Below are 18263 nucleotides of genomic sequence, written 5' to 3' on the forward strand. Positions count from 1 at the left end.
GAAGCTGGTTCTTTCAAAGAATTAACAAAATTGATAAACCCTTAGCCAGTTTGATCAAAAAGAAAAAGGAAAAGACCCAAATAAATAAAATCAAGAATGAAAGAGGAGAGATCACAACCAAACACTATAGAAATACAAACAATAATAAGAGATTATTATGAGAAATTATATGCCAATAAAATGGGCAATCTGGAAGAAATGGATGAATTCCTAGAAAAATATAAACTACCAAAACTGAAACAAGAAGAAATAGAAAATTTGAACAGACCCATAACTAATAAAGAAATTAGTAATCAAAAATCTCCCCAAAAAATGAGTCCAGGGCCAGATGGCTTTCCAGGGGAACTCTACCAAACATTTAAAGAAGAGTTAACACCTATTTTTTTGAAGCCATTCCAAAAAATAGAAATGGAAGGAAAATTTCCAAATTCTTTCTATGAAGCCAACATTACCTTGATTTCAAAACCAAACAAAGACCCACTAAAAAGGAGAATTACAGACCAATTTCCCTGATGAATATGGATGCAAAAATCCTCAGCAAGATACAAGCCAACTGGATCCAACAATACATTAAAAAAATTATTCACCATGACCAAGCAGGATTTATTCCTAGGATGCAGGACTGGTTCAATATCCACAAAACAACCAATGTGATACATCACATCAATAAAAGAAAGGACACAGGCGCCTGGGTGGCCCAGTCGGTTAAGCGTCCAACTTCAGCTCAGGTCATGATCTCACAGTTCGTGGGTTCGAGCCCTGCATCGGGCTCTGTGCTGACAGCTAGCTCAGAGCCTAGAGCCTGCTTCAGATTCTGTGTCTCCCTCTCTCTCTGACCCTTCCCTGCTCATGCTGTCTCTCTCTCTCTCAGAAATAAACATTAAAAAAATAAATAAATAAAAATTTTAAAAAAATAATAAAAGAAAGGACAAAAACCACGTGATCCTTTCAATAGATGCAGAGAAAGCATTTGACAAAATACAGCATCCTTTCTTTATAAAAACCCTCAAGAAAGTAGGGATAGAAGGATCATACCTCAAGATCATAAAAGCCATATATGAAAGACCCAATGCTAATATTATCCTCAATGGGAAAAAATCTGAGAGCTTTCCCCCTAAGATCAGGAACAAGACAGGGGTGTCCACTCTCACCACTGTTATTCAACATAGTATTGGAAGTCTTAGCCTCAGCAGTCAGACAACCCAAATGAATAAAAGGCATCCAAATTGGCCAGGAGGAAGTCAAACTTTCAGTCTTCACAGATGACATGATACTGTATATGGAAAACCCAAAAGATTTCACCAGAAAACTGCTAGAACTGATCCGTGAATTCATAAAAGTGGCAGGATATAAAATCAATGCACAGAAACGGTTGCATTCCTATACACCAATAATGAAGCAGCAGAAAGAGAAATCAAGGAATCGATCCCATTTACAATTGCCCCAAAACCCATAAAATACCTAGCAATAAATCTAATCAAAGAGGTGAAAAATATATACACTGAAAAGTATAGAAAGCTTATAGAGGAAATTGAAGAATATACAAAAAATGGAAAAATATTCCATGTTCCTGGATAAGAAAAACAAGTATTGTTAAAATGTCAATACTACCCAAGGCAATCTATATATTCAATGCAATCCCTACCAAAATAACACCAGCCTTTTCACAGAGATAAAACAAACAATCCTAAAATTTCTATGGATCCAGAAAAGACCCCAAATAGCCAAAACAATCTTGGAAAAGAAAACCAAAGCTGGAGGCATCACAATTCCAGACTTCAAGCTGTCTTACAAAGCTGTGATCATCAAGGCAGTATGGTATTTGCATAAAAACAGATGCTCAGATCAATGGAACAGAATAGAGAACCCAGAAATTGGACCTGTAAATGTATGGCCAACTCATTTTCACAAAGCAAGAAAGAATATTCAATGAAATAAACACAGTCTCTTCAACAAGTGGTGCTGGGAAAACTGGACAGCGACAGGCAGAAAAATGAACCTGGACCACTTTCTTATGCCACACACAAAAATAAACTCAAAATAGATGAAAGACCTAAACGTAAGACAGGATGTCATCAAAATCCTACAGGAAAAAGTAGGCAAAAACCTCTTTGACCTCAGCCAAGCAACTTCTTAACTCTGCAAGGGAAACAAAAGCAAAATTGAACTATTGGGACCTCATCAAAATAAAAAGCTTCTGCACAGCAAAGGAAACAATCAGCAAAACTAAAAGGCAATTGACAGAATGGGAGAAGATATTCACAAATAACATATTTTAGATATGTCAGATAAAGGGTTAGTATCCAAAATCTATAAAAAACTTATCAAACTCAACATCCAAAAAACAAATAATCCAGTGAAGAAATGGGCAAAAGACATGTATAGACACTTCTCCAAAGAAGACATCCAGATGGCCAACTGACGACACATGAAAAAATGCTCAATATCAGGGAAATACAGATCAAAACCACAATGAGATACCACCTCACACCTGTCAGAATGGCTAACATTAACAACTCAGGCAACAACAGATGTTGGCGAGGAGGCAGAGAAAGAGGATCTCTTTTGCATTGCTGGTGGGAATGCAAACTGGTGCAGCCACTCTGGAAAACAGTATAGAGTTTCCTCAAAAAATTAAAACTAGAACTACCCTAAGACTTAGCAATTGCACTACTAGGTATTTATCCATGGAATACAGGTGTGCTGTTTTGAAGGAGCACATGCACCCCAATGTCTTTAACAGTGCTATTGACAATAGCCAAAGTATGTAAAGAGCCCAATGTCCATAGATGGATGAATGGATCAAGAAGATGTGGTGTACATATATATACAATGGAGTATTCTCAAGAATCAAAAAGAATGAAATCTTGCCATTTGCAACTACATGGTTGGAACTAGAGGGTATTATGCTAAGTGAAGTTAGTCAGAGAAAAACCACTATCATATGACAAATATCAAATTCCTCATATGAGGACTTTAAGATACAAAACAGATGAACATAAGGGAAGGGAAGCAAAAATAATATAAAAATGGGGAGGAGGACAAAACATAAGAGACTTAAATATGGAGAACAAACTGAGGGTTGCTGGAGTGATTGTGGGAGGGGTAATGGGCTAATTGGGAAGGGGCATTAAGGAATCTCCTCCTGAAATCATTGTTGCACCATATGCCAACTAACTGGGATGTAAATTATAAAAATAAATAATTTAAAATAAAAATTTAAATAATAATAATAATTGTGGCATTGGATTATAGTTACTAAATAAAATAAGATCATGCCAAATAAATAACTGAATAAAATAAATGGGAGGCAGGAAGAAAGAAAATCCTTTTCTTACAAAACAATTCCAATTAACACATGTAAAAGAATTGAGGGAAACACAAAATCACCACTAGACAAACATCAAAGAAATAATTACTGAAGGCAATCAATGCTAAAATCAGTGAGCAAAATTTGAGAAGTAGAGTATTAGCATAATCTCAATGATTTCCCCTGTAATTTCTTAATTACAAAGGGAAGAATAGTGACTTTATCATAAAAAAAATAACCACAGCAGACAGCCTTACCCAAGTGAAGGAGAGTAACATTTCAGGCAATAAGACCTATCAGAATCCTGTATCCACTAACATGATGAACTGAGAAGAATACAGCCTCACGTCCTTGGAATTCTTGCCAAAAATGTATAACCTCAATCTAATCTTGAGAAAAAAAATCAAACAAACCCAAACTGAGAGACATTCTACAAATAACTGACCAGGAGTTATCAAGGTCATGAAGGACAAAGAAAGACAAGGTCATAGAGTGGAACTGCAACAATATATGCTAAGCGTATCACTGGATTGGATCCTGAATAGAAGTAAGACATCAGTGGGAAAAAAATGGATGAAGCCTAATGTCTATGCTTTAATTAGTGGTATCAAACCAATTTAACATTCCTTTTTAAATAGTTGTCTTATATATACACATATGCACTATGTATATAAGTTCTTCACAATAGAAGAAGCTGGCTGAGTATAGACATGAAATCTCTGTGCCATTTTTTGCCACTTTTCTGTAAATCTAAAATTATGTCACACTAATACTGCATCTCTAGCTGTATAATTTACTTGCAGTGCTTTTACCGCACAACCAATGTTGAAAAACATCAGTATGCCCACACCTTCTTCTTTAAGTGTTTTGTCTCTCTCTTACCTTCCTTCCTTCAAGGAACTTGAGTGCTGTGCCAATATTAGCCACAGCATGGATTCGCTTCATTCGGCGTCCTTGTTCACAAGGCTATAAACAGGAAACAACAGGAATAAATAAAAATGCACACATTAAAAAGGTAATTATAAAGTCTATATAAATGGATTAAAAGTATACTTGAATATTCAAGAACAGCATTACTCAATCTCTATAAAGGTTAATAGATACACAAAGGAGCATTATCCCACAGTACATGGAAGGTATACTAATCGATTTAACAAACACTCATTCTCAGCTTACCTATTGATGCACTTGCCCTTAACATCTGAATCCCAAGAACAGAAATTCACAAGACTCCCATGTCACCTATTGAGACTATCACTCCTATAAGTTAGGAAACATTTACATGAAAAGTGCTCTTGATGCATGTGTGGGAGCAGGAGATGTGTGGGAAATCTTTACTTTCCTCCAATTTTGTTGTAAAGTTAAAACTCCTTAAAAAAAGAACTCTTTAAAAAAAAGTACTCTTGGGGGCGCCTGGGTGACTCAGTCAGTTGAGTGTCCGACTTTGGCTCAGGTCATGATCTCACGGTTTGTTGGTTCCGGCCCCGCATCGGGCTCTGTGCTGACAGCTCAGAGGCTGGAGCCTGCTTCGGATTCTGTGTCTCCCTCCCTCTCTGGCCCTCCCCTGCTCATGCTCATGCTCATGCTCTCTCTCTCTCTCTCTCTCTCTCTCTCTCTCTCTCTCTCTCTCAGAAATAAAACATTTTTAAAAAAAAAAGAAAAAGAAAGTACTCTTGGTCACACACCATTTCCCTTTTCAGTCATACTAACATGAAAGATTATTGAGAGTTTTAGTAACATTTCTTGGTTTGAATGACCAAAACACCATGGCACATATGAGCCAAGGTTAAAAAACAGGATTGCAACAATGACAATGATATTCACATGATAGCCTGTCAGGTACAAGGATATTCTAACTTACCAAATGCATTACCAAAATGCATTATGTGCTTTCTATGTGCCGCAACGTTAATTTCAAATCTCAAAGTAATTTCAATTAAGTAGATATTATTAACCTCTTTACATTTACAGGAAATAAATGGATCACTGTGGTGAAGAAATTTCTCCATGGTTGCATAGCTCATAACCTGATCCCTTCTCTGTGACACCAAAACTCTAAACAATCTCCCATTAAAACTCAAGGCTGCATATCTCTTAAATTCCAGTGAATGGTGTACCAAGTAATGGTTTTTATGATACTATTTTAAACAAATGCTTCAATAGAAAATGTACTTTTTTACTTTTTATTTATTCTTTACTTGGGAACCCTTGTCATGCATGACAGTCTCACTATTGGTCTATGCATGGCCCACTTAGTCATTTCATGAGTTATCTTCTATAATGCAGAAAGCACCTAAAAGCCTACCACCTAAGCCAAAGCCAGGGCCTGGACATGAAGTATGAAAGCCACACCCCGAATACCACCACCATCCATTCCATCCTTTTGCCCAAGGCAACTATCATAAAATAAAGTTCAATGTTTTCCTTCTTACATACATTCATTTCATTTACGTGCATTCATGAAAATAATATTTATTTTTGTTTTAACTTTAAACAAAGCGTATCATCATATGAATCTTTTGAGGCTCACTTTCCCACATAATATACTGCTAAGACTCATGTCACGTTGTTGCTGTCACTGTATTTCATTCATTTTGACAGCTCTTGGCCATCTTTTCTGTACTCCTGATGTGAATCTTGGCTATTTCCAGATTATTTTGATTGTGAGCTGTGCTGATAGATCATTTTTGTACACCTATCTTTGGTACAAGTATAAAGAGTTTTTCTTGGTTGTAAGAGTGAAATTGCTGGGTCAGAGGGAATGCGACTTTGAACTTCTGAAATAATGCCAAACTGTTTAAAAGCGTTTGCACTTCTTTCCACTCTTGTCAACAATAAGAATAATCCTATGGACACATATCTTGTCCAACACTTCATTTTGACGGATATAAAAAAATATTTTTTCAGTTGAATGTATGTAAGTTGGTCTTTCACTGTGGTCTTCCTTTGCATTTTCCAGATCAACAATGATACAAACTTTTCCTCTGTGCTTTGACAATGTCTGTTTCTTTTGTAAAATGCCAGCTTTCTCTTTAGTTGTTTGTACTGTTTCTATTTTGAAGATATCCTTTATATACCTTTGTCATTATCTTTTCTGAATCTTTTTACTACATGTATTGTGAATATCTTCCACCAATTTTTAACTTCTTTTGTCACTTTCTTTAAAGGTTTTTGCAAATACCATGTGTCTACTTTTCTTTTTGGCTGTCCCCTAGCAAAGTGAGCAGGATATAAACATCTATTGTATTGTCCCTCTTCAGTTTGCATCTATTTTTACACAACTCAATCTGCCCTAATATCATGATCAGAGTAGGCCACAAGCTCTAACAAGGCACTGGCCATATCTCATTCATCTTTGTTTTCCTTACAGGGTTGAAACAAACTTCTTCTCAATAACAAAACTCCAGAAATGTTAGCTGAATGGATATTCAGTGGACAATGTCAAGCCCAGTTGCAGACTTGGATTCTATTCTAAATATATGATCTATGGCTAATAAAGTCACCTAGTGAACATTCAGTAATCTTTGATACTCTAGATTTCCTAAGACTGCCCACTGAGCACTTTGGTTTGCAGATCTATTTTCTTTTTAAGTGCTTTACTTAAGTATAAATAACATATAAGTTAGTTGCCATACACAGAATTTTTTTATGACAACTTTCAAGATCTACTCTCTTAGCAACTTTTAAATATATATTAAAATATTATCAACTATAGTCACCATGCTGTACAGTACACCTCCATGACTTATTCATTCTATAAGTAGAAGTTGGTACTTCTTCAACACCTTCACCCATTTGGCCAACCCCACCTCTTCCCCTTTCTGGCAACTGTCAGTCTGTTCTCTGTATCTATGAGTTTTGTTTTCTTATATGTTTTGTTTTCAGAATCTACAAATAAGTGAAACCACAGAATATTTGTCTTCTTCTGTCTTATTTCATTTAGCATAATATCCTTAAGATCTATCCATGTTGTTGCAAATGGCAAGATTTCATTTTTCATGGCTGCACAGTATTCCATTTATATATATCACATCTTCTTTATCCATCATCCACTGATAAACACTCAGGTTTTTTCTACATATTGGCTATTATAAATCATACTGAAGTGAGTATAGGGTTGCACATATGTTTTTGACTTAGTGTTTTGCTTTCTTTTATTGTGTACTTTTAAGTGGACTATTGGGCTTCTCCTGAATGAAAAGTATTAAGGAATTTTTAAAAAGAGGTTAACAAAATGGATAGAAACAGGTTTCTCTGTAGTCTTTAAACTCTTCATATTGCTTCTATTATTTCCAATTTTTCAATGGCAATTCCTCCCATTCTTAAAAAAAATAATCCTAAGTGTGAAATTAAATTAAATGTTCCTATATTTATGTGTGATTACAGATATATAGTCACTGATCCATTTAAAGAGTAAATGTTCCACAAATAATCAAAGAATGTAGAGAGATCTAAGAATAGCAATTTAAAAATTAAAAATACTTAAATAATAGTTCTTAAATAATAGAGTTTTCTGAAGAGAGTCACACTAGGTTATTCAAGGAGACTAGATACTGAGGTTCCATCCTCTCCCTGAGATGCTGGAAGGGCAGGGATACTAAGCTATTTGGCTACATTTCTCAGATGATCATGGGCAGAGTCGGAGTCCCACGCTATGTGAACCCTGATCTTATGCACACTGTTCTTAATAGAGTTCTACCTCTGAGATATTTTAGGATTTCTGAATAGGGTTAATACTCTTGATCGAAATGCTCTTACCAACATTCTCACTTTGAACGCTCTATAAGAGTTCAATATCCCAGAGTTCTGGGATACTGATTCCTTTAGATCATGCTTTTCATTTTAATGTGGTCCTGAATTACAATGTGTACATATACAAAATTTAAATAACCATTTCCAAGGCTGATTTATAATTTTAGAGCAATTTCATTTTACATAATTTAGGATCTTGGAGGGCTCAACATAAGTGCATAATAAAGGTTAGACTGGAAACTTCCCTCATATGTCTCAGTTTTTTTTTTCTGCTAAGTGAGAAAGCTGAGATTCTTTTTGAAATCCCTTCTAGCTTCAAGGTATTATCATTTTATGTCTGAATGAGTCGGGCACTTAAACAGAAATAGGACTCTTATGTCAAAATATATACTTTTTCTAGAATCATTTAGCTTGGCAATTAAATGCCCATCAAGCTGGCTGGACCCTGTTGGCCAAGTATATTGGCAAAATTATATGGATACAGAATGATACACCTCTTGAATACCTAATTGAATTGTAATGAAGGTTTCTTTAACCTTTTAGTAGATAGCTTAATTCAGGAGGATATAAAAAGATGCCCAATTATATCTGGCAATCAAGGGAGTATATATCACAAGTCAGCAACTCACACATCTGAATGCTAATCTAGTTTATTTAGCTCATGCATATTCCAAATTGGATTTTCATATATGTCTTGTTTGATTTCCCCCAAAGTAGAACCTGAGACAAGGACTTGGATGCATGTAGTTTACTGTGGAGATGATCCCAGGTAGGAAGGGTGAAGGGGTGCAAGGAAAGTGAGACAGGGAAGAGGAAAAATGCTATTGAGGGTTTCCACTGTGAGCAACTGGGCCTCAATCCTGCTGGGAACCCAAGAACTGCATGAGATATGTGTAAATATGCCAAAGAATTGTCCACCCTACCAATGCCAGGCTGCAGCATTTATTCATGGATTACCATCTCCATTGGTTGAAGGACTTTGGGGACCATTAACTCTTCTACACTTCAAGGCTGCTTTAAGCAACTTGTGCATTTGGCAAAAGCTGTGGCGGTGGAAACCTGGAGACAAGCTATCAGTGTTTGAGGCAAGACGCTACGAGAGTGTATAGGCAATGCCACCACTGTCTGAAGTCACTTGCTGAAGCTGGAGGTGAGCTGAGATGGCACATGGGCACCAAAAGCAACCACTACAATATGAATCTAGGTAGATAAATGATTTACACAAAATTATCATCAGTTCGTAATTCTCCAGCAGACAACCCTATGTTGAGGATTCCACACAAAATTAACCAGAAATTTATGTTTAGTCAAATACACATTTGGGGCGCCTGGGTGGCTTAGTCGGTTAAGCGTCCGACTTTCGCTTAGGTCATGATCTCACGGTTCGTGGGTTCGAGCCCCGCGTCAGGCTCTGTGCTGACTGCCAGCTCAGAGCCTGGAGCCTGTTTCAGTCTGTGACTCCCTCTCTCTCTGACCCTCCCCTGCTCACGCTGTCTCTCTCTCCTAGAAATAAATAAAACATTTCTTAAAAATTAAAAAAAAACAAATCACATTTAGAAAGTTGATTATCCAAGTAATGATGATTGTGTAGCTGTTGTCAAGAAGCACCAAACAAAGAAAAAAATAAGTGCTCCCAATTCGGGACCCTGTGTTCTAGCACATCATACAACACTTTGAAGATAATTTCCTGAGTATCTCTTTGTAAGTACAAATGTTTACACCATTTATAAGTAGTTTATCTCTGCAAACTACTTACTTCTCTACTACTCTCAAATAACAAAACATGAGCCAGAAAAAAATGCAGATCTTCCTCAACTAACAATGGAGTTATATCCCGATAAACTCATTGTAAGTTGGAAATACTGTGAATTAAAATTGCATTGAATATACCTACACTACTGAACATCACAGCTTAGCCTAGCTCACCTTAAACATGCTCAGATCACTGACATTAGCCTGTAGTTGGTCAAGATTATGTAACCCAAAGCCTATCTTATAATGGAGTGTTTAATATTACATGTAATGTATTCAGCACTGTACTGAAAGTGAAAAACAGAATGGCTATGTGAGTATAGAATGGTTGTCAAATGTATCAATTCTTTACCCTCATGACCATGAGGCTCTCTAGGAGCAGTGGCTCCTTTCCACTGCCCAGAATCACGAGAGAGGATCATCTTGTGTATTGTTAGCCCAGGAAAAGATCCAAATTCAAAATTCCACGTATGGTTTTTACTGAATGCATATTACTTTCACAACATCGTCAAGTCAAAAAAAACAGTAAGTCAAACCACAGTACATTGGGAGACTATCTATCCTTTATTATTAAGTAACATAGAAAAGTATATTCTGTAGCTCACTATCAATGTGTTTTTCACTTTGCTGGTTCCACTGTACATAAAAACAAATGATTCTGAGGGTGCTGTTCCTGCAACAAAAGACTGATGATGGAAGATGACCACAAGTGTATGAAAAATGGCATGCTGATTTCAAACTTCATTTTCAACAAACAAGTATATAAATAATACACACAATCCTCTCCAAACGGACAGTACTCCATAAGTGAGGTAGATGTTAACCTACACGTAATCTTCCTGGATAGACATTGCATACAGATGCAGCAGTTAACCATGATAGATTACTGATGAAGCTCTTTACTCTTCCTTCTAAGGTTGCTCCTGCTATAGATAATGTTTTAAATCCACTAACTGTGGGTAGGAACTAGAAAGGAAATGTAGTCCCTGCTCCCAGAAGAGACTGATAGATTAGTGTTCCCAGTGTATCACCCACTACAAAAACATTCTTTTTTTACAACAGTACCTTTTATACTCCCAACTGCACACACCCCCTCCCCCCGAATTCCAAAAGGGAGCAGTCTGACAATCTGGTCACAAGAAAAATCCTTACCAGTTTCTGCCCAGACAGGACCTCCAGAAGAGCAAGCAGCTTGACACCATCTTTCATGTCTTCAAAGAGATCATCTACCACCAGTGGGGGCTTCCGCTAGAAGATAAAAAATGAATAAGTGCAAAAAAATGCATCTTCTCTCTCTAACATACCTTTGCAACTCATTGTCGTGAAATCTGTAGGAACAGTTTCTAAATACCTGAATTCTTTAGTTTGGATATGGTTGGCAAGTACCAATTGTAAGGAGGAAAACAACCATTTGGAAATAAACTTACTCAAAAACCTCAGGAGACTTTTTAAATGTCTGTTTATTTATTTTGAGAGGAAAACAGAAAAGACAGAGAGAGCGAGCGAGCAGGGGAAGGGCAGAGAGAGAGGGAGAGAGTCCCAAGCAGGCTCCACATTGTCAGCACAGAGCCTGGTTCGGAGCTCGATCTCACCAACCAATCTCACCAGCCATGAGATCATGACCTGAGCCCAAGAGTCCTGCACTTAACAGACTGACCACACACTTGCCCCGAAAACCTGAGGAGACTTAATGCTTGGGCTTTTATATACCTACCACCTTCTTTCTAGAAAGGAATTTTTGTTAAGGGTCAAAGAGATGGTACAGAATAAGGAAAGGAAAAGAAATCACTATCAACACAAAAGATATGAGGGACATTAACACAAGACCTAAGCAGGGAAGAGGAGGTGCCCCAGAGACACTGGACCAAACCTCCTCACCTCACTGGGGGCGAGTGTGTAAGTGGGGCGTACCCAGACCTGGCACTTCTGGGGCCCGTCTGGCCACACTAATCTCCTTGGGTCAGTGGCCAGCTGCTGGAGAACTGTGAGCACAAGCAAGGTTGCAGATTTTGTGTCGTGTGGGTTAGCTGGCCGTGTTCCATGTCACAGCCTGACAAACATAGCACGGCTTCTGTCGCGATGCAGCACTGAACCCAGAGCCTGATAGGCACGATTACAGGCTGATCAGTGCAAATCCACCACTACCAGAAAAATAAATCAAAGCCCATTTTCAATCCATGGAGAGTCTTTTATTTTTTATAAAGGTCACTGAAATGCCCAATGTACTGGGGTTCATCAAACTTTTAATTTAGGTTTGTCTTGGCTCAGACGAAAGCAGAGAAGTGATGATGCTAGTGGAGAATAGGTGACCTCAGATTTCTACAGAGTAAGAATTCTTCCATTTATCCCCTGGTTCAAGTTCTTCAATTGTCTTTCTTTCTAAAAAAGAAAGAGTTCTCTGTACATATATTTAATCACCAAACGTTTTATTGAAATGAGGCTTTTTTCTTTACCCACCGATATAGAGCATTTCTATTTTTCTTATGACTGCATGAACTGCAGTCTCTGAATGGCACAGTTCTAATTTTAAATGCAACTTCTCTCCTTATAAAATGAACAGCTGAATACACTTTGTTCTCATGCTGTGAAATACATGTTCAGAAATAACAAGTTTTCGTTTTCAGGCAGTCTCCTTTAAATTCCCACTATTCACACTGCTTATAATTTATATAGCAAAAATGTCATAATGACTTATATTCTAGGCATATAAATAAAATTATTCGGGATAAAGTGAACTACACTGAAAACTATTCCATACGATAAGAATCAAAATTACTGTATTGGCTATATATATATATAGGAAATATGAGTTGTACTGGAAAATTTTTCACCAATGTCTTCCTACACAAAATAAAGAGATGTAGTCTGATGGCTATCAACAGTCTAAATAGAACTTGGGAGAAAATATTTCTGCTTAAAAACTGTTTGTATGAGGGGCGCCTGGGTGGTTCAGTTGGTTAAGCATCTGATTTTGGCTCAGGTCATGATCTAACAGTCCGTGGGTTCGAGCTCCACATCAGACTCTGTACTGACAGCTCAGAGCCTGGAGCTTGCTTCAGATTCTGTGTGTGTCTCTCTCTCTGCCATTCCCCTGCTCATGCTCTGTCTCTCTCTCTCTCTCTGTGTCACTCAAAAATAAATAAATATTAAAATTTTTATTTAAAAATTTTAAATAAAAAAATTATATCAATTTAATTTGTAATGCACAGGTATCATAATTTCAACACACTGAATTATAACGCCAAGCATTATGTAATCAATTCTTTACTTAATACCTCAACTAGTGAAAGAAGGAGAAAAACTTCTGGCCAGTGTTCTTGCAAAGAGTTGGCAAAATGAATACTAGAGAATGATCTTTATATTTCTACAAGCTCTATCTAAATGCATATAATGTACATATTGTGCAAAATCAGCAAAACGTTTATGAAAAATTATAACAGAATAAAAACGTTCTTGTAATTATTAGACAAGTTTTCCTATTCCATTTTGCACAAGGAATTATTTACATATAGCAACTGATCAACTGGGGGGGCCATTTACTATTGTGACTAAATCACAGTTATTCTCTGTGACAGTGTTTTAATAAAAAAAACCTTTCAGCTAAAATGTCTCTCCTGTCACCTGTACAAATAGTTACAGCATCACTCTGATTACACTGGTACTGGCCGTCGAAAGAAAGAGTTAGAAATGAAGGTAACTTACTGGAGCCTGACTTAATGGAAAATGAAGATAATGTAGTTCTGTTCTGATTGCCCACCAATTTTCAGTTTCACGTACCAGGCAGAAATCTATCAAGTACTTTTTATTATCATTTACATTATGATTAAGGTAAAATTATAATAAGCTCTTTTGGGGGACAGTATTTTTAAAAGTTATATTCTCCTTGGCCTTATCAGTCACATTTAGATTTTCTATAGTGGAACCAAGATATATTCATGCTGAATCTGAGGTCATTTGAGGAAGCGAAATTCCCAATGGAGTCCGGGGGAGAGGGAGAAAGAGATGGGAGAGAACAAAAATGAGAAAGAGATGCTTCACTTCTGTGGCTACTCCCTTCTATCAGCTCTCTTCAAACTAGAGTTAAACCTTAACTTCTGGCTCTGAGAGGGCTGCCAGCTCTAAAAGTCCCTAGAAACACAGGGAAGATATACATATCTCTGTACCTGGTGGTTAGCTCATCACTGAAATGGATTTCACAGAGCTGTTTTCTCTATTTCTTCTCCTCCTCCTTTGTTTTTGCTATGCAGCTCCTTCAATGACATGTAATGAGATTCAGAGTTCATCCTTGATCTTTATGGAATGTAAAAGTACAGGTGTCTTTGACATAACTTTTACTGACCAGTTCCTCTATCTGAGGAAAATATCCTATTCTCTAACATTGTGTGTGTGTGTGTGTGTGTGTGTGTGTGCGTGCACATGTGTGTGTATATCTTGTGTCACTTTACTAGTCCATAAGCATCAGCACATATTTAAGCCTTATTTACCATTTATTTTCATATTTTTATTCATGAAAGGATGACCATGTTTGCTATGCCCCATGTTTATTTTATGACCCTAGAAACAATTATATTGCTTGAAGGAAAAGGAATAAGAGAATAATTTTGATAAGAAAAAGATATCAGATATAACTATTAGGCATGAAATACACATTTAAGAAATCTTCACATTTAAAAATTATATATGAGAGGGGCACCTGGGTGGCTAAGTCGGTTAAGCATCCGACTTGAGCTCAGGTCACGATCTCATGGATCGTGGGTTCGAGCCCCGTGTCAGGCTCTGTGCTGACAGCTAGCTCAGAGCCTGAAGACTGGTTTGGTTTCTGTATCTCCCTCTCTCTCTGACCCACCCCTGCTCATGCTCTCTCTCTCTCTCTCTCTCTCAGAAATAAATAAAACATTTTTAAAAATTTTAAAAATTATATATGAAATGAAAAATGTTGATGCATAAGTAAATATGACAAAATACTCACACTATAAACTGCATACATGAATTCTAATATTTACTCGATATCATGATTCTGTGGCCTAGATATTACACATTCTAATTTAGGAGATGTTTTAATAGGAATGAAAGGAGGAAAAGAGGAGGAGAGGAAAAGAGGAAAGAATGAATAATATACTGTTGAATATCTCACTGTATCAAGCACTGTGCTGAGGGCTCAGACACGTTATCTCACAGAATTTCATTAACACAACCTATAGGAGTATCACCTCCTCTTTCAAAGTAAGGAATCTGAATCTCAGAGAGGTTCAACCATGGACCTAGATCAACCCCCCAGCACATGATTAGATTTGAGCCCAGGATGTTTATATTTTGAGTCACCTATTAGATAGAATTTTAGTATAAAAATACAAGTATTCCCATTAATTTTTCCCAAATGATATATAAGCCTATAAATGTGATTTTTACTTGATATCAGTATGAAAAGTATTACCTAATTAGCTGAAGTGGCTGCCATTCTATTAGAAGCAAAAAATTAACAAAAAGCCACTTTTAAATGTGAATGGATATCAGAAAGACTGAAAAGTAATAACAGAAGCATTACGTATATTAATATATATTGGCATAGACAATAGTTGGCCTAATTCACACCATATCTCCAAATGGCCATGTTTGTGCTATTTTTTGTTAAATGAGTGACCTGGGATACACCCATCACATTCTCTGCTTGGATCCAGAAGATGGCTGGAGTTAAGCTGTTACATGGCAATGACCTAAATATGATTGTTATCGGTCCTCTTATTGAGGCCCAAGAAACATTTGCCTCTATCTTTCTGAAGATTGGGTTAGTGTGTCAAGTTTCCTCTGGACCATTCTTGGCTCTATGACTCACTAGAAGGACCCACAGGACTCAGAAGAGCTATTATATTCATGGTTATAATTTTTTATAGTCAACGGACACATTAATATCAGCAAATGGACAAGGCTCATGAAGCAGAGTCCAGGAGAAAACATGTATGAGTTTCCAGAGATGAGTGACCTGTTCCCTCATGATAGAAGTATATAGAAACATGCCTAATTGTTCCCAGGACACACATATGATGATGTGTGTGAAATGCTGCCTAATTTTTCCCAAGATGGTACATGATGATACGTGTGAAGTGTTGCCTAACTTTTCCCAGGATGGTATGCGATGATATGTATGAAGTGTTGCTAACCAGAAAAACATGCTTGAGCCCCAGTGCCCATTTTAACTTGGCGCCTGTCACTTAGGCATACAGTGTTTGCATAACTGACCTCAGCTACTCAGACTCCAGGCCTTCTCCTGTCCCTGCTTCCCCAGCAAAAACAGGTAATGTTCACCATAAAGCACATTGTTAAGGTAAGCTGATCTCATCAAAGTGTACAGCAGGCCTAAGGTCTAGCCAAATAAAACACTCCTTTGAGGCAGAATATTTCAAGGGCTCAGAGGTTACGTCCCAAGAGCCGGTCAAGGACCATTCCCAAAGACAGGTCTTTATTGGGAATGTACAGAGTTTGGGAAACCCATGCCTGCTGAGCTAACCTTTGCTGCCTGGTCAGAATGTACCCTCTCAATCGATTTCACTTCTTAGTTAAAGAATTTTAAATCAATTTCATTTACTTGCAACAAAATAAAGCACATTGACATGAAGGTGTATTTTGTTATTACTTTGTAAACGCTTTCTGACTGTAACAATTTACAGTTCAGGGCCATTCCACTCCTAGTCCATGACAGATCTACATAAGTGACCAAAAGCAAATCTATGCTTTATTGCTGAGAGTGTGCATTTTCAGGGAAATCTAATTGCATTTGATGTGAAAAGATGTTTTGTTACCTTTTGACCAATTGATATTAGTAAATGAAGAAGGTAGACGCAACTGAATGTTGTCGATAAACAATTAAACACATAAATAGATGGTAGATAGATAGATAGAGCGAGCCATTTTCATGGACAACTGTATGCCTATATCCAAAAATAACAAAAGTGGTAATAGACTAAAAATATTTTTACCACTTGTAACTTTGCAATCATATGCACAATCATATGTACAATCATACCCACATCACATAAGGTGAACAAAACATTGGGAATTAGATTTCATTGAGAAATGCGGAAGACACAAATCTACTTCGAAACATTTCATCAACAGATGTATCATTTCATCAACAGATATCTACACATCTGCTAGAATCTTAGAATGCCTTAGCCTCAAATATCACACAGTGATCAAGAGATTTACAGCATGAAGGATTTAGCCTTGAGCAAATAAAACGGTAAATCTCCCATTTCATGCCAGCACCAACCCACGTCCTAATTTACCATCATGACTTTCAAATCTCAGAACAATTGAGGAGTCTTTTACTGAACGCTTTTGCTCTTGGGGAAAGAGCTCTCAAAATATATTATGACACACACAAAAGCTATAGCATTTTAGTTTAAAATACTAAATACACATCCTAGGGTTTAAAATTTGAGGAGTGCCTGGGTGGCTCAGTTGGTTAAGCATCCGACTTCAGCTCAGGTCATGATCTTGTGGTTCACAAGTTCAAGGCCCGTGTCAGGCTCTGTGCTGACAGCTTAGAGCCTGGAGCCTGCTTCAGATTCTGTGTTTCCCTCTCTCTCTGCTCCTCCTCCAATCACTCTCTGTGTCTCTGTCTCCCTCTCAAAAATAAATAAACCTTAAAAAAATTAAAATTTGTGATTCCTGGATACCCACTGATAACAATAAAACTGAACTAAAAATGGCCTAAAGTAAAGCACATGACACAGATTACTCTTGACTTCAATTGAGACACACACACTGTTGAGCGCAGTGTCAGGCTTGCTGAAAAGAACACAGAATCACAGCCTAAAATATGCTCAAAATGGCCTTCTGCACAGGCTGCAGAGAGGTCCCAAGGCCAAGGGAGGTTGGCAAGGTGTACTCTGTGCAGCCTTGAAATTTCCATATACAGAATGAGCCATTACTTCTAGAGACAGACAAACTGCTACCTCTGATGTACATACGTCTCAGGAAGGAATTATTTCACAGGCTGCAAGACAGTATATGGGGGAAAAAAATCCCTTCCCAGGACCAGTCTATAGTGTTCCCAATCTCCGATGGTTATCTGATGGGTGGGAGCAGCAAGCTAAACAACAGGAACAGAGAGGAGAGTGGGAAGGGAAGAGGGGTTGACCAGCAGATGTGGAGGGAGTTACCTCCCTAAAGTTTGGCTAAGAGCCCACCACACTAAAATGTCTAGAAATGCCAAAGTACCTTTGGACCAGATCACTTAAATCACGATTATAACCACTGGCAGTAGCCACATGAAATTAATTCAATGTCTAAAAGTTTTGTCCTCTTATTCAGAAAATCGAATTCGATGTTTCCAGTATCTCCAGAAACAAGGTGAAGTAATTTAAAGCCTTTGTGTGTAATCTGTTCCCCATTCACTGCCTTCATAAAAACACTATTGTAATTATTTTCCACCTCTGCTTGTCAAAGG

The 18263-nt window shown here is 37.4% G+C and overlaps 1 protein-coding gene across 1 annotated transcript in view; it reads right to left on the bottom strand.

Moving 5' to 3' along the window:
- Positions 1-18263, bottom strand: part of SYNE1 (spectrin repeat containing nuclear envelope protein 1) — a 461288-nt gene that overhangs the window by 358239 nt on the left and 84786 nt on the right. Inside the window, 2 exon segments of the mRNA XM_039220107.1 lie at positions 4193-4276; positions 10967-11062. Coding sequence (XP_039076038.1) covers positions 4193-4276; positions 10967-11062 — 180 coding nt within the window.

The sequence above is a fragment of the Hyaena hyaena genome, unplaced genomic scaffold (assembly GCF_003009895.1).
Source record: "Hyaena hyaena isolate Hyena2069 unplaced genomic scaffold, ASM300989v1 scaffold_860, whole genome shotgun sequence".
NCBI lineage: Eukaryota > Metazoa > Chordata > Mammalia > Carnivora > Hyaenidae > Hyaena > Hyaena hyaena.